At 52.1% G+C, this 24,494-nt stretch overlaps 1 protein-coding gene and 1 long non-coding RNA gene across 3 annotated transcripts; one reads left to right on the forward strand and one right to left on the reverse strand.

Moving 5' to 3' along the window:
* Nucleotides 1-556: 556 nt before the first annotated feature.
* On the reverse strand, nucleotides 557-20,079 carry LOC123616244 (uncharacterized). Its single transcript, XR_006724143.2, has 3 exons — nucleotides 18,945-20,079; nucleotides 14,570-14,694; nucleotides 557-4,479 (listed from the first exon to the last, which is right to left on the reverse strand). It is a non-coding gene; the product is annotated as an uncharacterized LOC123616244 (long non-coding RNA).
* ORAI2 (ORAI calcium release-activated calcium modulator 2) lies at nucleotides 12,039-23,366 on the forward strand. 2 transcript variants are annotated; one of them, XM_074345877.1, is made up of 3 exons: nucleotides 12,039-13,020; nucleotides 16,264-16,501; nucleotides 20,056-23,366. In XM_074345877.1, exons 2-3 carry the CDS (start codon nucleotides 16,277-16,279, stop codon nucleotides 20,593-20,595), a joined length of 765 nt encoding a protein of 254 aa, XP_074201978.1. In that variant the 5' UTR covers nucleotides 12,039-13,020; nucleotides 16,264-16,276; the 3' UTR covers nucleotides 20,596-23,366. The 2 variants fall into 2 exon arrangements, with proteins under 2 accessions (XP_074201978.1, XP_010951033.3); XM_010952731.3 differs by lacking the exon at nucleotides 12,039-13,020 and adding an exon at nucleotides 13,053-13,177.
* Nucleotides 23,367-24,494: the final 1,128 nt, after the last annotated feature.

Below are 24,494 nucleotides of genomic sequence, written 5' to 3' on the forward strand. Positions count from 1 at the left end.
GTTACACCCCAAGCCTTCTTTCTTGCTGTTCCTGAAGAGAACGGTTTTAGAGTTACTAGAGGAGAGCAACCATGAAGCTGCAGTTAACAGCTAACGTTCTGAGAATGGCTGGTGATGTCTTTGACTCTGATACAATTGAGAAAATTCATGTTCTCAGTAACACAGGAACATGTCTGAAACCAGATCCATAATGGCCACCCAGAGATCATTTTGGATTCCTGAACCACAGTTAATTCATTCTGATATTTTAAATGTATTCTTTTCTTTAAAGCAGACAGTGTATGTTTGGTAAAGTTAGAACAGCCTGTTTTGTGGCCTAAGTTAAGTCATGTATAAGCCAGGATGACTGCTCCACACCTCAATATGTGAACATTTCCTCCATCATTTTCCCCTTTTGTTTGCAAGTGTTAGAAAGCATTGATAATCAAAACATTTGGTGCTGGATGCCAGGGTGGTTTCCGCTTGCCCTGGGTCCATCACATCCCTCCATGCTAGGCCTCTTTTTTGTTTATATATATTTGCCTAGTTATCCACATCAGGGGAAACTTGGACAGTGAACATTTTACAGGCTATACATTTTATCAGTTATATCAAACTGTCACACGAACATTGTACATACGCTTTTAGGAGCAGATTTGAAGCAAGCAGTGATACACGTCCTGAGTAGTTACTCTTAATTTCACTAGAGAATTTTCTTCTATCCTGAATACTGGGGTTAGAAGTGAAACAGCTTTCCCATTTGGTAGGGAGACAGACATTTGGAAAACAGTTCAATTGAATTAGGATTGAGGAGGAACTAAAAGGTCCTTGACTTTGTTTTGTGGCTAAACTATGATTTTTTTCTTGCTTGACTGCTTTCCTTTGTTTCTGCATTTTCTCACTTCCGATTAAATTTACTCTTGGGAACTCAGGGAAGGCCTAGGAAACTGGAGTTTTTCTACAGACAAAAGAGGTGGGGGACATTGGGGGCGCTCTGTCCCCAGGAGGCCCCCCAGGATCCTGCTCAGTTTCATTTCTTCAGGGTATCGTTTGGGAAAAGGGAACAATTAGATGTCATCAGTGAGAAGGGGGTGAGACACTCACCCCTCAAAAAAAGCCATGATTGGGGAAGAATCATTAAGTAATGCCCTTGTGACTGTTACCAATCCAGGATCATCTGGCCCAATGTACAGCAAGCCAGGACATCGAGGTGCCAGGGTTTGTAGCAAAGGGAGCCAGGCAGCCAAGCAAGGAGACAGACTAAGTCTCAGATTCACCTCCTAGAAGGCAAGGGGCTCCAGGTATTTATGGGATAAAGAATAAAGAAGCAAGGCAGTCTGAGGCTTGTGAGGCATGGGGCTAGGTGGCTGGGGAAGGGTGCAGTGACCGTCATTCTGTGCAGGTGTAGCTAAGCTTCAAGCCTCTGCACGGTCAAAAATGGAGGTGCTTAACACAATCTGGGGGTGGCCGTTTGGCGTCAAGAGGTCACCAAGCAGACACACAGCCCAGTTGGAGGCTCAGTGGTCCTATCCAGTCTTAACCAGCTCAGCTCAAACCAGACACAGCTGACTCCAAGCTCCTGGAAAACAACTGGGGCAAACCTTGTGTAGCGCACCTGCTGCCTGGAGGACATGCAAGTCCTAAAACAAATGACCTTGACTAGTGAAGGCAGGTGAAATGGACTTGACTGGCCATTACCCACAGTTTCAGTCCCTTCTATCTTTTGTTCATTCCTGTCTTGAGGGATGAGGGGGCGTTGACTGCTCTGGTTACTTCCTGACCCTAACAAGGCCTGGAGGAATGAAACTGGCACTCATTTGAAAACATTCTCTTGTTCCCAGTTTCAAGTTAGCATTCTGATAGCAATAAACAAATACCACCTATGTGCCAGCTGTCGTAGGCCCAAGATTGCTCATTAAAACCGTGAAGATGTACCCTGAGGGGGGCACACATTGTTAAAATTTAGGCTTTTTTAGGGATTTTATATCCAGGACATTGTCAAGCCAGAGGTCAGTGTCTCACATTTTTACATGCTGGAGTGTCCCGATCATTATCGGTTTGGCTGAAACACTTAGATACTAAATATGGAAGGAACACAGGCTGGGAAAAATAAGTATGGGTTCTACAGTATCCTCACCGAATAGAAACTTGCCAGGGTAGACTCCGGGGTCTTTTCTTTGGGGGGAATTTTGGGGGAGGGGGCGGGCAATTAGTTTTTTTAGTGGAGGTACTGGGGGTTGAACCCAGGACCTCATGCATGCTAGGCATGCACTCTACCACTGAGCTATATGCTCCCCACTTTTTAAAAATCTGAGGACATAGGGACCAAATTTCAGCTTAGAGGAGGAAAAGCAGAGGACAGGAAATTCTGTTGATTAGCCTAATCCAGTATGTGACATCAGAAGTCACAGTGAAGTTAGGGACAGTCAGAAAATTAATGACAGGCATGATCAAGGAATCGGCAATGATCCAGTACAGAAAAAGGGTTTGGTGACACGTTCACCAGCTAGAGAGATTACCTGCTTTTGCCCAAGTTTGCCAAGTCCTCACCACTGAGTTGTCCTTCCAAGCCTTAGTTTCTTTCTTGCGGCCTCTTTCTGAAAAGCAGCTTAAGGCCTGTTAGGGGTTCACTTGCCCACTTGAAGGAATCAGCGTAGGGGGTCTGGAACCAGCCAAGGTTTAGATGATCTCTGTCCACCGTTGTCCTCTGCAGCATGCTTTCCATTTCCCATCACATTCCTCACAAGGTCTAGTCCAGGAAGGATGGAACTGATCTTCTGGATGTTTATTCTTCCAAGATTTCTGTCTAGAGATTCATTGTCTCCTCCTCTGAGAGCTTCCTAAAGTGGTTCTGCTCTGAGTCCAAAGTTGGGGATCCAAATGCAGCAGAACCCAGTCTTTCCCAGGAATCCCCACAATTGCCTCCTGATGGTGGGAACTGCAGCCCTGGCTACAGCTGCCCTCCCATCAGGGAGCAAGTCTTGGTCCTTCTGGTAGTTCAAAACCCCAGTATTTTAACAGAAGGCTGAGAACTCTGTCCCCTTTTTCTTGGACACCTTAGAGCCACATTCAACCCAAAAGTTCAAAGTCAAGACTGTATTCTGAAACACAAATGAATTTACTTACAAAACAGAAATAGGCTCCCAGACAGGAAAACAAACTTACGGTTTCCAGAGGAAAAGGGGGTGGGAAGGGATAAATTGGCATTTTGGGATTTGCACATACTAACTACTATATGTAAAATAGATAAACAAGTTTCTACTGTATAGCATAGGGAACTATATTCAGTATCTTGTAGCAATCTATAATGAAAAATAATATGAAGATGAATGTATGTATGACAAACATTATGCTGTACACCAGAAATTGACACATTGTAAACTGACTATACTTAAATTAAAACAAAAAAAAACGGCCAGAGGGGAGGGTATAGCTCAAATGGTAGAGTGCATGCATAGCATGCATGAGGTCCTGGGTTCAATCGCCAGTACCTCCTCTAAATAAATAAATAAGCCTAATTACCCCCAAAAAAAAATTTTTTTAAAATAGTCTATTAAAAAAAATACTGTACTTCAATTTCAAAAAAAAAATTTTTTTTTTAATGGCCAAATGGCCCACTGTCATAGTCACCCGGGACTCGACGTGAGAGATGTTGACAGGCTTGGGATTTAAAGGAGCCTCTGGGCCTCCTCATCCTCGCCCGCTGACTTTCTCAGTTAGCTCGGGCATCTAATGTGCCACCTGTTGTTTACCTTCTTCCAGAATCTTAGGATGGGACATTTTTCCATTGTCCCTCCTGTTTGCAAATGCACATTGGCAGGGTGCCACTATCGGGTGCCCTGTTTGAGTGGAAGCTTGGGGCTTCGTACCTGTTGCCGAGTCCCTCGTGGCGGGTCCTCCATCTGGTCCTGCCCTTCCCTGTGTTACAGCAGCCGCCGGCAGAGTGGTCGGCTGTGTCATTCTCTATTGCTCCCTTTTCTCCTGAACTGGTCCTCGCCGTTTGAAAATGTAGACACTTTCAACAAGTTGAAACATGGGCATCCCTAAAGCCCCTTCCACCTTTTGCAGCTTCTTTGGCATATCGGGGATGCTCTGATCAATGAAGTTCATGTTAACCATCTTTAAATTCTCTGGCACCTCAGAGTCTCTGTATGTTGCCTCCAGGCTTTAAATGACCCTTTATAGAAATTCTGAAGGACCCTTACTTGGTTTCTGTTTTATCTCCTGTACCTTATTGAAGCATTTTTGTTTTGTCACCCCTCTTCCCAAGCCTGCAAAAATGCAGTCCCCATAATGCTCAAGTTTTAGCCCACCTCCAGCATTCCTGTCCCAATCAGGACCCACCGTTGGTACAACCATGCTTGCAGCAGCCCGTACTGGGTGGCCAGGGGTTTCTGTGTGAAGCCCATCTGCCTCCTCCGGAGGTTTATCCAGCACCACTCAACATTCTTCTGACGTGAGGACGCTATTTAATCAATTTTGAACATCTGCCCAGGTTAGCTGTGGGTTGTCCAAAAAAAAAAAAAATTTTCCATTTTCTTTGGGTCATCTCTGTAAGTTGGCATATTGTTCCAATTAAATAAATCCCAAGTTGAAAAGGGAGAGTGGACCTAGATCCATCCCATTGGCTGCCCAGTCTCAGCGCTCACTCCCCATAGGGCACTTGCCTGAATGGTTATTGCCCAGCCTGAGTTTGGGTGGCTCCCTGGCCAAATTGAGTGTCCTGGTGGGTACCAGAAGAGGAGGCATCCCTACTTCTCCATCTTCAGAGACTGGAGGGCCTCCAAGCCTGAGGCTGCAGCTCAGGAGCCAGCAGTGAAGCAACAGCAGCGCCATCACGTGGGGGTGGAGGAGGGGTGGTTGGAGGGTTCAGCTGAAGCACCAGCAAGTTGCCCTCCTTTTCATAAGAATCAAGCAAGACGGGTTTCTTTGCCTTCCCTTCCCACTGGGCCATAACCTTACATCTTCTTTGCACAGGTTTATCCTGATACAGTAACAAAGGGCTGTACGTAAGGCATTTCATCCCATTTTTCTTCCCACTTAACAAAGTCTGGTTGCAAAATTGTAACTGAAAGATCCATTTTCAGGCTCTTTTGCTCCAGACTCTAAAGGATATCGTGGCAAAAACACACAAAGACCAAAAACACACAGGATCTAACACCAGAGCCCTGGGCCTCCAAACCAGGAATGAGATATGTCAGCAACTGAAACCTTTTATATTTTCTACCAAAATCCTGCCTGCCAGATAGGCCCCGACCCACGATCTGGACAGGAATGCCAAACAATCTAGGCACAGGTGTGTTACTCACCCAAAAGACGTCCTCCAAACCCAGAGCCCCCAAACCGTTTCTTTGCTATGAAACAAAACTAAGCACAGAAGGTCCCCGCGTCTCACCGAAGAAACCCAGGTGGGGCACAGCCCCGGCGGCATAAACCAACGAGGCAGCGGCTCCAATTCACAAGACTCACGATACCAGCAAGGGGCTGACAACCCACAGGCAAAAGGTCCATCCTACCCTCTGGCTGGCCCACCAAATTTCTCACCGAACCTAGTTCCCTTGCCCAACACGCAGCAGGCCAAAATGCTGAGATGCCGAGGTTTGCCTCAGAGAGTTTGCTCCCAAGGCAGCCAAGCGAGAAGACAAAAACAGATCTCGGATCTGCCTCCCTGAAGGCAAAAAGCTCACGATATTTATGGGCTAAAGAATAAAGCAGCAGGGTGGTGTGAAGCATGGGGAAAGCGGGGAAGATTGAGAAAAGGTGGGGGTCATGGTCATTGTGCACAGGTGTAACTCAGCTACAGGCTTCTGCACGTTCAAAACCGGAGGCGCTCAGCATGATCTGAGGGTGGTCCTTTGACGTGAAAAGGTCACCAAGTAGACACATGCAGGCCCATGTGGAGGGTCAGTGGTGCTATCCAGCCTTAACCAGCTCAGCTCAAACCAGACCAGCTGACCCTAAGTTCCTGGAGGACCTCGGGCAAACATCTTATTGTTAGGCTCCGTGCGCTTGGGGAACGTGCAAGTCTTTAAATGAACGACTTGATTCGTGAAGGCAGGTGAAGCAGATCTGACTAAGTCACCCACCAAGGAGGTGGTGGAGCTGGCACGTGAACCTGGGCAGCGTGACTCCAGCACCCATCCTCCTGGCCCCGGCCCACTGTGCTGTGCCGCTTTGGGGAGGGGCTGCACGGAGCCCAAACCTGACAGGCAGAGTGCCAAGGCTGAAGGCTGCTCCTTTAATGAGCCCCCCCGAGTGGAAGTGGTGCATGTGTGTGTACGCATAACAATATAATAGTGTGTTATAATATGTAGTTTTAAATACAGACGCTCCTTGTGGTCCACAGGCTCTATTTTTGTGAATTGGCCCATTCACTCAGTTTTATCAGTAACCCCCCCAAAATCAGTACTCATGGTGCTTTTGCAGCCCTCTACAGACGTGCAGAGCGGTGAAAATTTGAGTTGCCTGATGCACGCGTTCCCAACTGAGGCACTCTGCCTTCCTGCTTCAGCTCAAATTTATCTATTTAATGGCAGAGTTTTGCATTTTTGTGCTTTTTCTTGATGATTTTGCCATCTAAAATGTCCCCAGAGCACCATGCTTAGGTGCCACCCGGTGTTCCTAAGCTCAGGGAAGCTGGGGTGTGTCTTAGAGCAGCTTCTCTCAGGCTGTGAGTCCAGGGTTAATAAATCACTGTTACATATGAATGAGTCTCAGTAATCTCAGTATAACATATTAATGAGATTGTCTTTAAACAGAAATACATACAACAATGGTGTGTGTTGATGGGTTGATGCAACCAGAGGCTCACAGAACCCTAACCTCATATTCCCCCGAGCAGGAATGGTTCAGAATTCGCTAATTCAGTGTTTTTGGCGACTTTATAGAACACAACTACCTCAAATAATGAGACTTAAGTGTGTGTGTTTGGAGAGTGAGTGAATGTGCGTGAGCAGCCCTACAATTAGAGACAGATGCCTCCTAAAGCAAGGACTTGTGCATTAGTGCTGTACCCCCCCCCCCGGTGCTAACGGTCCTGTATCTCACTGGAGAACCCGGCCGCTGGACTGAGCAGTCCCCGGTGAATGTAGGAGCACGGAGGCCACCCGGAAACCCAGCGCTCCCCACCTCTCCTTAGACCTCATCCTCTCCTAGTATATTCACTCTCCCGCTTTCTAAAAGGCACTTTTCCGTGTCCTCCCTCCCAGACCTCCCCCCCACCCCCACTGGTGAACTGTGGAGAAAGCAGAAGCCTCAGGCCAACCCCTCAAGCCCCCATCACTTCATCCCCCGCCCACAGCGTCGGAGCCAGTGCACCCTGCCCTCCGCTCCTACAGTGCAGAACACGCCCCATCCCGGTCTCCTGGCCCCTTCCCAGCAGCCAGCAGCCCGGCTCTCCCATGGTGAAGCAGCAGAACAGAAGCCCTTGTTCCGTGTGCTCCTTCAACTGCCCCTCCCCCGCCGCCCCCCATATGCATCTCCTCCCCTTCTCAGCCAGACTCCAAGTTTTCTGTTTGCTGCCACCTCTTGGCTCTCATCCCTCTCAAAGATTTCATCCCCGTCAAGCCCCTGAAATCCTCCTAGTCTCGCCAAATCCAGCCCGTTGGTGGCCTTCTCTTTGGAGCCCCAGACTCAACATCCACCCAGATGTCTCCCCTTGGCTGTCCAATGGGCACCTCGAGCTTAATATAAGAAAAACTTGATTTTCGTCCCCTAAGCGCGTGCCTCCTCTATCTTCCCAGCTTGGTAAATTGCACCACATCCACACAGTTGCTTGAGGTTCTAAGCAGAGTCAGGCTCATCCTTGGTTCCTGTTTTTCTCAGCCCCTCCCACATCCATCCATCTCACTAGACCTGTTCTCTGTCATGGTCTCTGCTTCGTTCACCCTGGTCCATGCCACTAGCAACTCTAGCTTGGATGGATGCTGTGGCCTCTTTCTACTCATGCTCCCTGAAACCGAGTCCCCCTGAAACCAAGTTTGTCTGCTGAGTTTATGATTAACCTCTCTGTCCAAAACTTCCTACCCTTTCTTGTCCAGCCTCAAGACTGAGGAGCAGCAAAGAAAGTGGGGGATTGAAAGCGAGCAGGACCCTATGGGGCCCTTCTGGGTACAAAAGCCTTTCCATGTCCCTTGTTTCTTGTTTGTAGAAAAAGGCATTAATATCCTAGACCTTCCCTGAGTTCCACAGGGCAGATTCAAGCATTTACTAATTAGGGAAGGGAGAGAAGGCAAAGACGAAGGAAACAGCCGGCCCAAAGGATCCTAAGGAAAACAGGAGGGCTAACGGGGAATTAAAATCCTTAACCAGTCACATCGGCTCTGAGTACATAATAAAATGCTTCAACCATTACTTTCACTCTCTCCCAGAAAGAAGTTAAGGTATCCCAAGACCATGATTTACTAGTTTGCTTTGCAGGAACATAGATCAAACACAATCACCAAGACACATCGAGTCACAAGACAGTGTGGGTACCGAGAAGTCTGCAGCTGAGGCCTTATGGGGAAGCTGAAATCGCAAAGACTTCCTTCTCTTTACTTTTTTTTTTTTTTTTCCTGCCTTTAAAAGCCTTGTGCCCTGCCAGCCAGCAAGATGGATGTGAGACAGATCTACGTCTCTCATCTTCCAGGTTGGCACCTCCTGGACGAATAAACCTTTCTCTGCTCCAAACTCTGATGTTTCAGTTTAGCCTCATTGTGTATCAGGCACAAGGACTTGAGTGCGACAACACCCCGACCCCCAAATCTGTTCTCCACACAGCAGCCAGGATGATCTTTTAAAAGCAGAAACCAGATCTTGCCACCTTTCTGCGTTAAGTCCCACATGGCTTCCCTTACACTTAAAATAAGAGCAGAAGGCCAATCCGGCCTCTGTCTCCATCTCTCTGTGCCCACCCTCCCTCACTCTTGCTCCCGATGGCCCCACCCCTAGGGGCAGTTCCTGCCTCAGGAACTGCGCCCTGGCTCCGCCTCTCCCTTCAGCCTCAGCTTTCCACCCCCACCCCCCACCTCCATCCTCTTTCATTTCTTCCACAGCTCCATCCCTTGCTCACCTACCTGCGCCCTGCCACACCGGCAGCCCCCATGCCCCTGGAGCTCCATGACAGTGAGGACATGCTTCTCCTGTTCCCTGCTGAACCCTCGTGCCAGCACAGTGCTTGGGATGTAATAGGTGCCCAATAAATGTCACTTAGGTGGCTGAGCAAATCTCAGTGACTGAAAGCAAGCAGGTAAGTTGTTCACACCAGAAAAACTGCTCCTACAGCAGGAAGAACCCAAGGGTAGACTCTGCAGTTTGCCGTCTCGCTGCGCACAGTACCACAGCAGGGGAGGACCCCGTACGAAAAAGCCAGACCCCGGCCACGGCCCAGGACACTGATTCTTCAGGGATCAGGCCCTGAATACGCATTCTAAGCAGGTACCCCAGAAAACTACCCTGGATACCTGTTCCCCAAACCTTGTGAAACACTGGTTTGGAGCATATAAAGTAACGTCATTTTAAATCCTCTATTTTCACCATTTATCTTTTGGAGAAAAAATTATTAAATTGAGTTAGAAGTGTGATGTTCTATTGACTTTTGGAAACAGGAACATAACTAAATCTGCTTTGCAGGCTGCATGGAAGGAGAGCTGTGTGGAAACCGGTTCCTTTGCCATCATCATAGGAAACAGCCCTGTTTTCTCCTTCTCCCCTTTGGAAGTTAATTGATGTTGACTGACGTACTTGACTGATTCAAGCTACAATCACCGTATATTAACATAGTTCAGTAAGGTGAACACTCTGAGAAATCAGCCTGGGGCCAGTCCTGAGGCAGTTTTCGTTTTTTTTTTTTATTCCCAAGAATGTAACAAATCTTTACTGAGCAGGACTAAGTGCTAAATCCAAAGGGTTCCTAAGTGTGCTTTGTTAGACAACACAGTCCTCGCCTTCAAGGAGCTCCAGATGCTATCAGGGACACAGGTAAGAAAAAGGTCAGAGCGGTGTAGCACCAGGTGCGGCATAGGCAGGGGGCCCAGGCCTCTGGGATGAGGGGAGGGCAGCTCAGTAACCCAGACCAGAGATGACATGGCCTGAATTCAAACAAGAGACCAGTGAGGAAGGTGGGGGGAGATTTCTTTAGGTGGTAGGACCCACAGGACTTGAAGGGGAGATGGGGAGTCAGGAATGACACCAGATCTGGAGATTCACCAGCTGGGTGGGTGGTGGGACCCTCCCTGGGACAGGTGATCCTCGTGGAGTGAGCCCTGCTAGGCTGGGAAGAGATCGGGTCTGTAGGTGATGATTTGGGAGTCTTTAGGGAAAGAGGGAGTGGGTGAGGCCAGTCAGGAAGAAGTGTAGAGAGAGGGACCAGACAGGACCCTGAGAAACACCCACACGTAGGGGGACAGACAGCAGAGGAAGCTGCCCAGGGCGAAAAGTCTGATGGGATCCCAGGAGAAGTGGTTTTCCAGATGGAAGGGGTGCCCAGTAACAGACAGGGCACAGGCTGAGACATCTGGCTTTGGCAGCACAAGGTCAGTAGACTGCAGATGGCTCAGAGGAAGTGGAGGAAGTGATGACAGCTCTCCTGAGAAGTGTGGCGTGAAGTGGGGAGCGGTGGGGCAGGAGAGGTTGGAAGTGGAAGGAGGCTGAAGCAGAAAGGAGGCTGAGAGGGAGAAAAGTGGGTCTCTGCGGGGTCGAGGAAGAGGTGGGGGTTGGTAACTGAGTGAGGAAGAAAGGGTCAGAAATGGGATATTTGAATTTAAGATTCCACAGAGGGTGATCCTGAGGGCTAAGCCAGAGGGGTGACCGGCCAAGGGGACAGGACTGATGCGTCGTATCCTCTGGATAAGACCTGGGGTAGAGAGGAAAGTGAGGACCACGGTCTTCCCTGAATGAAGGTGCACACAGTGACAAGGAGACTGGGAGGTGGGTGACCCCTGAGATATGCCTCACGGAACTGGTCTTTTTCAAATGTGGGGTAGTCAGGGCCTTGGGATAGGAAAATGACTCGCCCAGACAAGCAGGCAAGGAAATGACAGCATAAACTAGAGCCCAGACATCTCAGCTGAGCGGCTGGAACTTGTGGACCTTTACCTGAACCTTCTCCTCGGTCTAACTCCCACTCAACGACCTGGGCACCTGAGGGGGCCACCCCACCGCAACTCTTAATGTTGTGATCATTAAACCTCTCTCCTTCCAACATGGTGGCATCACCCTCTGTAATCTTACAGGGTGGGGAAAGTAATTTTCTGGGTTTGGTTAAGAAACTAGCTTTGCAAAGCACTGGTAATTATGACTTAACGTTTCGTTTCTCTTCTGCCCAGACATGCTGGATAAATGTGTTGGGGGTGGAGGCATGGCCAACTGGTGTAGGAAGCTTTCTAAAGGATGGGCAGTCAGGGTTCAAGGGTGAGAACTCAAGCAAATGACTGTTGCTGAAAGAACGTTAATCGATGATGCAACGACTGCAGTTTACAAAGTATTTTCTTTCTGTTTCCTAGTCCATTTTAAGAACAGCTGGAGGTGTGGAAGCCACACTGAGATTGTTTTTTTTTTTTTGAGGACTTTGCTCCCTGAAATTCAACGATCCCTTTCCTGTAGCCATGGTGGGGGAAGGGGAGGTAATCAGACCCCAGGAGTTTCTTCTGCCCTTTGTTAGGGCAGTTACCAGGGGGAAACTGGCTTAGTCTGCTCTTAAGTGTCCTACTGGATTAAAAAGTACCATTCCAGCTCTCAGCACTGGCCCCGAAAATGTGTCTTGAAGTATAAACGGGTTTGGCCTGACATCTGCTAACATTTACTCTTCCAATGTCAGAAAACTTGGATTGTCTGACACAAGTGGAATTTTTCTTTTTTTCTTTCGTTGGGATAAATGTGTCACGGTCCAATGCTGTTGTAACAGATGGAAAAATCCTATGTAGGGCACGCAGGAAGGACTCTGAGGGGCCGTCTGGCATAGGCAGGTTGATAATGAACCCATCTCGCTTCTTACTGAATTAATTCATGTGCACTTCCTGAAAAGAACGTCCCTGTCTGAATGTCTGGGTTGTAAGATCGGAGAGTTCACCGTTGCCGGTGAGAGGTTCCCTGCGAATGGAAGGAGCCGGAGGTACGGCAGAAACACTCTCCCCCACCGCTCTCGGTACGCCAAGCTTGCCGCAGCCGGGTTAGGACCCTGCAGGTCTCACTGGGCCTGTGGGTGGGGGTGCAGTCTGGGAGACCAGCTCCAGTGAACGCTCTGACTAGTGCCACTGTGCACCTGGCAAACTCGGGCGTCGCCGCCCGAACCCTTCCCAAAGAGAGCCTCCCCTACACCCCTTTCTTCCCACATCACCCACTGCCCGCCCTGCAGCCTGATAACAGGCTCCCACCCCTCCACAGAGTCAGTGACCAGTCCTGGGCATCCTCCTGAGTTCACCCTGGGAACCCCGTGCTCCCATTCTGCACTCAGATCCACACACCTCTGGCAGAGTAGGGCTCACCCTGCCCTGAACGTGCTGGCCAGACCCAGGGGGCAGAGAAAGCACAGCCTCCCTGTTCTGTCGCGCCGGCGCCCGTGTGACGAGACAGCGAGGGATGCCCAGGCTTCCGCCTCTCCTCGCCTCTGCGGCGCCGATCGCTGCTCATTACTACCCGCGGCGCACCGAGAAACAAAAGAGATGCGCATCCTTGGCGGGTATTCACATCCCAGCCCGCGGCCCGCGGTGGTCCTGGTGGGAGCTGCATCCACACCGCAGGGACCCCTGGGCTCCCCCTCCAGAGGGGCCTTGAGCCCCGCCCCTCCGAGCCACCTGGTCACGTGGCCCGTGGCCCCCACCCACCCCCGCAGACAGGTCACGTGACGGCAGCGCGCCGTTGCCCGGGCAGCGGCTGCGGTGGGCCGGCGGGGGCGGGGTTGGGGGGACCCCGCGGGACGGGCCGAAGGAGGGAGGGGGCCGTGCTCGGCGCCCCAGCCGGGCCACGGGGCCACAGGGCCACGGGGCCACAGGGCGACGCCAGCGCCGCCTGCCGCGAGCCCGAGCCGGAACTGGAGCCGGGCCGGGCGGGCAGCGCAGCTCGGTGAGTGCTCGCCGTGGGGGGTCTGGCGGGGGCAGTGGGATCCCCACCCCGGCGAGGGAGGGCCGGAATTGCACCAGGGAGACTCGACGAGGGAGGGGATGGGCTTCCTCGTGGGCAGGCTTGGGACGCGACGGCTGCCGAGTTGGGAGGCAACCAGGTAACCCCGGCCCGGCGGGATCTCCGGGCGGGTGCGGCGCCGAGAGGACTCGGATATCGGGGGCAAGGGCCGAGTGTGGGTCCTGGGGCTGCTGGGGCTTCCCGAGGGGAAGGCACAGGGATGCAGGTGGACTCCTCCGGGAGATCCCGGGGAGGGGGTGCTGCTGGGCCCCTGCCCCGCACGGTGAGACAAAAAGAGAGTCAGAAACGGCCGTTTTTGCGTGGCACTCGCCATTGCTCGTGCCCCAGATGTTTAAAGGAAGTTAAGACAGGCAAACCCCAAAACCTACCCCCTGGAAATGCTTTCAACAACCCTGCCAAGGAGAGTAGCTAATCGTTAGAGAGCGTCAACGCTATTCTACAAGATCTCTTTTCTCTGACTGCCCCTTATATAAAAACAAAAACAAACCCCCCCACAAGCGCATCCTTTGGCGCCTCTGCCACCTGACAGAAATGTCGGGCTCCATCTTGTCCCGCCCCACCCCCTGCCTGAGCCCAGCCGTGGAGTGTGAGTACCAGACTCTGCCTCTCCCTGCGGCAGGGGGAGGAGGCCTGGACCAAGGTAGGACGCGGGTGCTGGAAGGGTGAGGATGGATTTGAATCCTGTCTGGGCTGCTCCCTCTGCAGGAAGCGGCTTTTCCGTCTTCAGGACGCATAGGCTGACCTCAAGACCCAGGCTGCAAGCAGACAGCCCTTCCTTCCCAATGCCTGCCACTCTGAGGACATCTGCAGAGCTGAGGCTGCCCCAGCCGCTGCTCAGAGGCCACCATGACCCAGACGCCACCATCAGCCCTCACTGCCCATCACACTCTCCATCTGTACTCTCCAACTTGAGCTCAGCATGCTCACTGATTGTCCCCGTGCTTCCCTTCAGAGGCCGCCAGGCCCTCCTGACCTTCCCAGTCAGCCAACCATTTCAGTGGGCACACAGACCAGACTGACCCCAGATTGCTCCCTGACTTACAAGCCCCGGGCACCACCAGATCCAAGTCCAGCACAATCACACTGCCTGGGCTCCACATACTCCCTGCATCTTACTTTCCACCCCCCATTTCCCTGAACCCCTGCTGCAGCTGCTTTCCTGCCGTGTCCCCCTGCCTCTCAGAACCCTCCCATGTGGGCAGCATCTTGTCTTTGAGGGAGGGTTCCTCTTTGCCAGTGCCACCTTCACTACCCATGTCCTTGTCCCTATCCTGGCTCCCTCAGAGTAGAGGCAGCCAGCCCCTCCCTTACTCCTTCAACCCTCACACTCCCTCCACTAAAGCAGCATTTAGTGTATTGGATGAGAACCACCCCCTCATCTCACTCCCCCACTGGACAGTGAGTTTCTTAAAGGAACTCACAGGATTCTCACCTCTCCTCTTTGATACTTAGGTACCAAATGCAGTCTTACCTTAAGGCCCAGTAAGCAGCTATTGGATGCAGGATGGAGAGACAGATCCTCTGAGGGGGCAAAGGTTGTGCCTTTCACCCCTCCACACGCTGTACCGTGTCTTCATCATACCTGTGGGCTCACTTCTGTTATGTTTGGGAAGGAAGAGAAAAAATGCAGTTCCAAATGATGCCATTCTAAATTACTTGGTGCTAACCAGTAGATTGGTTAGTGAACATTTCTCTGAATTCTCCCCAAGGGAAGGGACGTTCCTGTGATTGAAGTGCTAGAAAGCAGTACTGCTGGCTGCAGTCGAGGGTGAGGGAGGAGTAACCAAGGTTCCCAAGTCAGCCCTCTTGTAATTGGCATCCCTGGGCAGAAATGGAACAGGACAGAACTGTACCCCAGGGCCCTGCTGGCCAGTAAAAGCTGTGCCTCCAAAGCCTGGTAGAAAACCAAGAAGAAGTCACCCCAAAAGAGGGAGCCCTTCCCCGCCTCCAGGACCTCCCTAGAGAATCCTTTGAGGAATTGGCATGGATGGATCAGGTGTGGGGCATTTAATCAGCCGCTGACCCTGGGAAACACCCCTACCCCGCCTACCCACCCCCAGCCATGCTCCCTGGGACCTTGGAACACTGATCTGTTTGTAATAGCCTTAAGTAGGCTTTTCACCGGGCCTATGCGGGCCTGAATGTACAAGTTAATATCTGATGCCAAGTGAGATGTGAGGTGCTTGTGCCCTTGAAGCCTGCCCTACAGATTAATTAGAGCTGATCCTGCATGCTGCCGCACCGGCCAGCTCCTTGGGCCACATGAGACCTCCAATCCCCTATTTGGATTAGTGGAGATCTGGGCTTAAATTCACAAATCTCAACAGATCAGCCCTTCTGATCTTCATTCTGTGTTATTGGCAAACTAGATATCTACCTGGGACAACTCGAGGGGTCTCCAGCCTTCATTTCTCTGAAAACACATGCTCATGTCAGTTGGTCAATTTAGCTTTTCACTTTGCTAAAGGTTTCCATTGCAGCCTGGATATGGCCTGACTTTAGTTATATAAACCAGGTATTTTTCAGGCTGAACCGTACTAATTAAAATCTAAGTGGGATTTGAGAGACTAGCAGCTGCTTGGAAATGATTTCATGTTGATGCCAGCTACCTGGACGCTGGAAAGCAGTTTTGAGTTTTGTGGTTGGTTATTTGGTTTAAGAACCCTGTAGGGTGGGGATGTCTCCATGTGAAGGTGAGCAGGTTGAAAAGGTCAGGTGTCATACTCAGGATAACACAGCGGGGTCAAATCTAGAAGCTTTCAGTCCTAGAATTTTCTTAAACGCTACAGCTTCCTATTCCGTGAAGGTAAGTGCACATCAGAGGATTCCTTAGGTGCTTTTGGCTAACGTTGGAATTCCATTCACCCCAGAGCCACACTCAGTTGGAGTCTGTCTGTGCCTGGGATGGAAGGCTGGATTCCAGCTTTGTGGAGGAACATTGGATGCTGCAGTGGTTCCTGGAGGTGCACTCCTGACCCTCCTCTCCTGCAGGTGGTCCCCACATTCCAGAGGCCAGGGCCCCACACTCACCCATCCCTGGATTCCATGACCCCTGCATAGGGTGTATACAGTGGACCCTGGGGGAGGTTAAAGAGACTTGAATTCTGGCTTTTCTGGGCCCTGGGAACCCTTTGGGATGCCTGAGTGTGTCTCTCCTGCCCCCAGTCTGGCTCCCACCATGAGTGCCGAGCTCAACGTGCCTGTGGACCCCTCCACTCCTGCCTGCTCTGAGCCCGGCCACAAGGGCATGGATTACCGGGACTGGGTCCGCCGCAGCTACCTGGAACTGGTCACCTCCAACCACCACTCCGTGCAGGCCCTTTCCTGGAGGAAGCTCTACCTGAGCAGGGCCAAGCTGAAGGCCTCCAGCCGGACCTCCGCCCTCCTCTCGGGCTTTGCCATGGTGAGTGCAAACACGTGGTGGGAAGCACGGCTGTAAAACGGGCTCTTGCTAATTGAAATCCTGTGATACGTCCGGGAGCAAATCACTCCCTCCAGGCCCTGCTAGCAGCCAGATGGACCATTTGGAAGTCGCTGCCAGTGTCGCAGCTCCTCCAAGGGGACTACTTTGTCCACTGGAGGGGTTACCTGGGGCATTCAGGGGGGTCTCCAAGCCCCACAGCCCTCGGAAAGCCCACTCCCACATTCACATAAAGTATTTACTAGGTGAGGAAGTTAGTGGAGTAATTAAAATAACTTCAGCGTACAGGGTTTCCTCAGGGTAAGTACCCACATCTGCCCATCTCAGGTACCACCCAAAAGTTTGGAAACTTGAGCAGGAACTGTGGGATTAATTGGGTTTGCTCAGTGTAGCTCAGCCAGGGCCACAGATGCTCCCTGAATGTCGTCTCTGGGGTGACAAAGCAGAGCCTCTGGCCTGACTCCAGCTGCCTGGATGTACTTTCCTTCTGAGTCATTCCCCCAGGACTAGAGTCTGTCTCTAGGGGAAAAAAACCACATGCCCTGAAGGGCCACCTCTCCTGCTGACTCCAAAGCCAGCAGACCCACATCCCTTCAGGGTGGGGATATCGGTAGTCAGAGTGAGAACACGTGGCACTGTGGCCACCCCCTCTTTCTCTGTTGTATGTTCAGAGGTCCTTTTGGGCTGGAAGTCATTTTTTTTAATGTGAAAACAATTGCTGTTTCTCCATAGCCCAGAGCCTCAGTTGTCAAATTGATATGCAGAAAATAAAAAGCTGTCTGAGAGAGCCACTGTGGCCACTCCCATGACAAGGGCCTGCTCGGTCAATGACACTGGTCACCCTCTGAAAAATGAATCAGGGCGTTACTTCGTACAGGGCGGGGCAGAGGTCACCAAATTTAGAAGGCAGTCAATTTGGGTTTAGGTCTATAAAGCAAAGGCTTATTTAGGTCTGCATTTTATTTTTTAAAACATAATTACAAAAGTGTGCAATCACATGGCATAACTTTGGCTTGATTTTCCTCCTGTGGTTTCTATCACATTAAAAAGAGAATATATTCTCAAGCTTAATTTTAAGTAATATGTGTGAAAGGTTTAGACGTCACTTTTGAAATTAGATCTTATCTTCGCCTCCACAGAATTACAGTATTGCAGTACATTTTTTGGCCTGTATTTATTATTATTTTTTTAACTTTGGAAAACTAACTCTGAGAAGTATTGCATGACTTAGTGCTGGAGAATGGCTTCCTTTCTGTGTGGGGCCCAGGTCTCCGAGATCACTTCCTGTCTGCTGCTGTCTTTTGAGACCCTGGTCTTCCAAACATTTGGATTTCCAAATTTAGGGAGGATCCACTGTTTTTCCCAACAAAATGCTCACCCAGTTTGAAGGCTACAAAACCCCTCATTAAAATTTGAAAAGAAGCCCTTGTGACTAAAGTCAGAAAACAAAGAGTAAATTCTGGAGTAGTTTGAGACTTAATGGCTGCCTTCAGGGGCATAAAGTGTTCTTAGAAGAGAAGAGTGACCATGGAGAGGCAGGGATGGGAGTGGTAATTCATTTCTTCAGTGTTTATGGGGAATCTCTTTACCAGCAAGAGCTTCCTTAAGCTGTTGGGTGTACATTTCAGAAGCCAAACACTGCCCTTGTGCCCTCTTCTAGAAGGTCCCTCTCAGGGAGCTGCCACAGCCTAACGGACATCCGAGATCCAGCCTGAAAACCAGGAGGCAGTGGAAACAACAAGGGGCCGGCCTGGGGTGGGGAAAGCAGCCACACCCACTTGAGTAGATGAACAGACCCACCAGTAAATCAGATAATTATTCAGACTGCAGAGCGCCCTGGGAGAAAGAAGTGACGAATGTGGATCGTCAGTTAGTACGTCCACTATGGAAACCACAACGGAATAAGGGCAGGGACGTGGAAAAATGAAAACCGGCCGTTCTCCAGGGGGAGCCCCCTCTTTATAATATATATTCCCTAATTAGAATTGCAAAGCTGTTCCTTTGTCCAACAAAAGATGCTTATGCCTGACCTTAAGCTTATTTATTTTTCTTTTTTTAAAGCTTATTTCTTCATATTTATCCTTCCCCTAGCACAGTGATCCGAGACCCCCTCATAAAATCTTTGCATAAACACACAGAAAAATGGCCTTTTGGCCTTTTCTCCTCTTGAAGCGGAACAAAAACTGCTTTCCTTGTAGGCCTTAATCATCTTTGTTTCCTATCTCTGTGCCCCTGAGGTTTTCGACATCCTTTTTTGTTGTGTCACATCCTTTGTGGTCCCAGGAGCCTACCCAGCCCACAGGGTCACTGAGAAAGGACCACCCCTCAACTCAGTACTGTGGCTGCTCTCTTTGGAGCAGTGATCACTGCTGAGTTTCTGCTCAGCCGTGGTCCACTAGGAATGCCATAGCTTCTTTTTACCTACCAAACATTCCATCTCCACTGAAGATGGGGTGAAGGGATGAGGTTTTCACTCTAAGAAGCAGTCGTTGCTAGAAGTTATGAACTCTTCTTTCTTGTTCAGATCTAGGAGACAAACAGAGTGAGTGGAAAAGCTTTCCTCTGGTTTCTTTCTGCCTCCCCGCTGCCCCTTCCTGATGGGTCTGGTTTCTGACCTTTGGGTGCCTGGGAGAAGGTCCTTGGTGAGCCTGGACTACACCCGCCACTCAGGCTGGTCCACAGAGCTGGGGTGGGGTGTGGGCCACAGGGGAGCCATCCCGAGTGGACTGGCTGTGACCCAGGGAAGCATGGTGGGGGCATGGTTCCCAGTCTGGACTTGGAAAGCCCCTTAGGGCTTGTGGTGAGCAGGTCCTGGCCTAAATGTCTATAGACACTCACTGCCTCAGAGGTAAGCTGGGGCTTCTGGTCCTTCTGTAGGCCTTTTATTCCCTTTCATTTAAAAGTCATTTTTATTTTATCAAAGTTAATACTCGCACACAGTTTAAAAATTAAGTACTGCAGGGGCTTGTAATGAACCCCAGCACCCCGCATTCCCACCCCCAGGGGGCAGCCACCTGCAGCTCCTACGTCTCCACATTTCTAATAATATTCTGGAACTGCTGTTTCTTGACTTATCCATTGCCTGTTGGCCTCCTGTGACTGCCGCTGATGATTCAGCTCCCTTCTTCCAGCCCGGCCCCCTTCCTGGCTTCTCCCTCCAGCTTTTGGTCTCTGCTGAGAGGCACCCTGTGTGTGGCCTGGGTGAGGCCATGCGGGTGCGCAGCTCTGAGTCTGAGGACTATGAGGAGCCTGTGTTATTACATTTTTTTTAACCTCTTGAAAGGTCAGTTTTTATTTTTTGAAAAATCAGCAGTTGCTTTGCAGCTAAGCCCCACTGCAGCCTGACTCTGATATCAACACTGGAGCCGCATGTTCCCAGGAGAGTGTGGCCTCTGCCCAGGGCCAGAGCTCGGTACCCAGGCTGTGATCCCCACCCCACCCAGTGCTTCTTTAGTCTCTTCTGTACTTTTTAGATTTCTCCTTAGAATTTGAACGGTAAGGAGGATGCCCTAGCCCAGCATCCCTCTGCCTTGCAGGTAGCCATGGTGGAGGTACAGCTGGAGACGCAGTACCAGTACCCGCGGCCACTGCTTATCGCCTTCAGCGCCTGCACCACGGTACTGGTGGCCGTGCACCTGTTCGCCCTGCTCATCAGTACGTGCATCCTGCCCAACGTGGAGGCGGTGAGCAACATCCACAATCTCAACTCTATCAGCGAGTCACCGCACGAACGCATGCACCCCTACATTGAGCTGGCCTGGGGCTTCTCCACCGTGCTGGGCATCCTGCTTTTCCTGGCCGAGGTGGTGCTGCTCTGCTGGATCAAGTTTCTGCCAGTGGATGCACGCCACCAGCCCGGCCCCCCGCCCGGCCCCGGCGGCCACACGGGCTGGCAGGCTGCCTTGGTCTCCACCATCATCATGGTGCCTGTGGGTCTCATCTTCGTGGTCTTCACCATCCATTTCTACCGCTCGCTGGTGCGCCACAAAACTGAACGGCACAACCGCGAGATCGAGGAGCTGCACAAGCTCAAGGTGCAGCTGGACGGGCACGAGCGTGGCCTGCAGGTGGTGTGAGCGTGCGCTCCTGGGCAGGGCCAGTGCGGCATCCAGAGGGACCAGAAAGTGCCCGCCTGATGGGGAATTTCAGAAATGCAGAGAAACGCAGATTGCTGACAAGGCTGCCTAGACACTGCCAGACAGTTCCGGACCAAAGTTAACGTCTGTCTTAATGCTGTCAAACCCGGATCATTTTCCTGCGGAAGGTGGAAATCCTTAGCTAAATGAGCAACCCTGTTGCTAAGAGCTCAGGGCAAAGAAAGGCCAAGTCTCTGGCCCTGGGGACTTCCTAAGATAGGAGACCAGGCTCCGAGTACCACCAGGTGGTCAGGGGTCACCTCTGGGACCTGGAGTGAGTGGCCACTGGGCCAGGGAGGCTGGCAGAGGCCTGGAGAGTCAGAGCACTGCTGTGAGTGCAGGGAAGGGATTGCCCCATGACACTTGAGCTGGGCTGTGGCAGCCAGGGGCATGTCTGACGGCACCACCCTGCTGTGATTAGACGGTGCAGGATGACAGCTTGGCCTGGTGCTTCCCTCCTGGCCCCTGAGAAGCCTAGCTTGTTGGGCGAAGGCAGGAGCCTAGGGCACAGGTCAGGCCCACAGGTGCGGTGGGTGCTCAGCCGGCGGCAGACTTGGCAGGCCCTGGGGGAGACATCCAAGGGTGGAGGCCTGCAGGGTCAGGGAGGCATGCATCCTGGCTGAGGCGCCTACTTGAGGTGGCTGTTAACTGAGGCAGTGCTCTGAAGCACACTGTGCTCAAATTCTCTCTCCCCAACCAGCCTAGAGCCCTGGCCACATTGACCTAGAAAGGCTACCAGGTCAAGGAAAGGGCCCACAGTCCAGTGGCCTCCACCTCTTGGTCACAGAATGCCCTGAGCCTAGTCAGCTGCCCCTCTGGGCCGCGGCCGCAGGCCAGGACACTCCCTCAGGTTGCAGAGCCTGCCCATCTCCCTGCTGCTGTGGTCCCAGGCAGCAGGGAGGGGGCAGCCTGGGGGACCTCCTGTCCAGACAAGGCCATGGCCTGGCCTGGCCTGGTCCGTGGGTGGTGGTGTCAGGGGCCAGCCCTGGCCAAATGCAAGTCGCACCCACAGTGACGCAGAACAATGGCAGGGGAGTTGAGGCCCCGCGCAGTGCTCCCTTCCTGGGCCCCAGGCCGTGTGCACAGGCCCGTGACACTGTTAGGCAGCCACAAGCAGCCTGGGTTTTGGTGTTTTCAAGAAAGGCATCTGGTAGACCCGAGCCCATGTTCTTGGGCGGAACACGTACACACTACAGCTCAGCTTGTGTGAACTTGCCGCGCCCTGAGCTACTTTTTTTTAGGAACCACATTTTACCACGTTGGCCAGCAGCCACCAGAGGAGAGTGCCTTTCCTTTTGTTTCCAGTCATTGGACTTAATGCTGTGATGGCATTTCTATCCACAGCCTAATGTCTCTGTAGGGTCTACATTGTCTGTGCCAAGAAATCCTGGCTGGCCTGGCTGGGGTTTCTGGGACCATGACATACTATTGGGAACATTAACTTTGACATGTAACTCTGAAATGCTGAGAATCACCGGTGTAAGTCATGGCATTTACAAGGAGCCCAGACATCGTGTCCTGCAGGGCTGGAGAAGAGCCCGGGCATCTCCCAAAGGGCATGTCCCTCGCATCCTCTGCAGACGTCTGTCGTGACTTGCTTGCTCCCCAGCGCACGTCTCTCCTCTCCCGAAGCCTTGTTGAAAAGGCTCGTCTGGTTTAGTATGTGTTTGCTTTGCACAAGAATGTCAGCATCACTGCAAGACAGGCAGTTTGTGTCCTGGCAGAGACAAGACAGGCTGGCTCCTCCCCACAGCTGGGAGGGGCAGCAGGCCGTTCCTCTGGCCTGAACCTTTTGAGAGGGGCCTTGTTAGGCCCACTTCTGCCCACTTTCCCAGGCCGTCTGGTGCCGCTGCCCCATGTTCCAGACCCAAGGAGTGATGAGCTAGAGGCCAGCTTGGTCCAGGGTCAGACACTAGGTGCCCGCTACCAGTGCCGCATGGGTAGGAAAGATGCCACGTATCACATTTCAGACACTGATTAGGAGAATAACATTCTTATTCTTTTCATCCAGCGTACTCTCTCAGCCCCAGCCTTGCTAGTTCCTAGAGGCATGGGGCAAAGAGAATTTCTGCGGGAACAGAGGGGACTGTGGGCCTGGGGATTGGCGACCGGGGGGTACAACCTCAGGGCGGCCCCAGAGCTTCCTCTGGGGCTGGAGAACAAGCTGCTACTTGGAGCTGCGGCAACACCTCAGCAGGGAAGTCTGGGGAGGAGGAGGGCAAATCACAGGCTATAGACTTGGTTTCTGGAGGTTTAACCTGACTGCAAAGGGGGTTCCAAGTACAGTGGCCTCTCCACGGTGAGAGGCGCCATGGGCCACGTCAGAGCCAGCGCAGGCTTGCCCAACTCTCCTCTGAGCCTTCCTGGTGCTCCTAACACAAAATGCCCTCACATACGCTGAGGCCCTTTCCAAAGTGGAACACGGTCTCCATTTAGTACCTGACCAGAAGTTTCAAAACTCAAGGGTTTCTATTTTAGACAAACTGCCAGGGCAGAATGTATTTCAGTGTCTTCTAGGAAGGTCTGTTGAGGATAACACCATGTGAGCCTGAGTGGATCAGGGCTCATCTGCAGCTGTTCCCTGTCTTGTGCTGATCAATTCATCATGCACGGCGTCGAGGAGACCATGTGTGGTATGCACACCCCGTCCCGTGTATGGATTTTTAAAACAGTCGCCCTGGATTAAACTGAATAAAACAAGTCCAACTATGCATCACTCACTCTGCTATCAATGGAACTCTGTGGAGGGAGGTGACGCTCAGAAGCCCCTCTCCCTAATCACTGGTCACCAGTGACCTAACAGGCTTCCGAGGTGAGGGGGGCAGACTTCTCTGGAATGGACAGGCAGGGCTTTCGGACCCAGACACACCCAGAGGCTCCTGCCAAGTGGGCCCCCAAGAGATCCGAGTGCCTCTGCCCGCCTCCCCTGCCTAGCAGGGTACTCCCTTTCCGGAAACAGCAAGGGGCAGCTGGTGTATGGCCGAGTGCCAGCAGAGCCCTCTGGACAGGGGCAGCTTGAAGGCCTGCACATCCTCCTGGAGGGGCCGCCAGAGCTCTGGTCCCATGGGCTTTCTCTGCCCCAAGGGCCTGGGCTCTGGGGGGAGGCGGCCAGGTGTCCTGGTGGGTGGCAGAAACACACAGATCCCGCCCATGGCCTAGTGGCACTCAAGACAAGGTCCCAAGTATCCTGTTTTGTAACAGTTGCCCACGGAGGTAGAGGCCCCCTTGTAGGAAATCTCTCCTTTACTAGACCATTTCCCCAGTGAGCCCAGCCAGCCTGCTGAGAGGAGACTGTCCTGACCCAGACACCTCTGGGAAGGTGAGGGGTGGGTGAGGCCCAGCAGGGCGAGATGGGACAGGACTAAGGCCAGAGACTCCTCACTCGGCCCCCTGAGAACCTGCTGGACCCTCTTTCCAGCCCCTGCTGCCCCTCCCAGGTTGCTGGGGACACAGTACAGGCAGGTTCTGCACAAGTCTTGCAGGAGCAACCCAGAGGACGTTCCCTGGATGGAGCTCAAACGGAACCCTCTGTGGGCAGAACATCTTGCAGGCTCCACTGGGGGCCAGCCTGCCCTAAGGCCCAGCCCATCAGGGTAGAGGCCCCCCACCAGCTCTTGGGAGGCAGGCCACCAGGCCTGTGCACCTCCTTGGCAATTGAGGTGCAGCAAGACAGGCTGGCAGTCTGGCCGGGTTTGCACTGGACCGCCAGTCTGAGCGCCGTGTGAGGGCTGGCATGGAGGTCGCACACCTGGGAAGAAGCTGCCCCCCTCCACTCTCCTGCTCCGAGCGAGCTGGCCCGGGGAGCAGCGGTCAAACTATCTGGGAGCCCACTGCCCCCG

This window comes from Camelus bactrianus, chromosome 18, assembly GCF_048773025.1.
Source record: "Camelus bactrianus isolate YW-2024 breed Bactrian camel chromosome 18, ASM4877302v1, whole genome shotgun sequence".
NCBI classification, from domain to species: Eukaryota; Metazoa; Chordata; class Mammalia; order Artiodactyla; family Camelidae; genus Camelus; species Camelus bactrianus.

Excerpts from the sequence above, each read along its gene's own strand:
- ORAI2 (XM_010952731.3), top strand. The coding sequence starts at position 13,119 with ATGGGCTTCCTCGTGGGCAGGCTTGGGACGCGACGGCTGCCGAGTTGG. Across the intron at positions 13,178-16,263 it reads CCGAGTTGGGAGGCAACCAG|TCTGGCTCCCACCATGAGTG; the intron begins GTAACCCCGGCC and ends TCCTGCCCCCAG. Across the intron at positions 16,502-20,055 it reads TCCTCTCGGGCTTTGCCATG|GTAGCCATGGTGGAGGTACA; the intron begins GTGAGTGCAAAC and ends TCTGCCTTGCAG.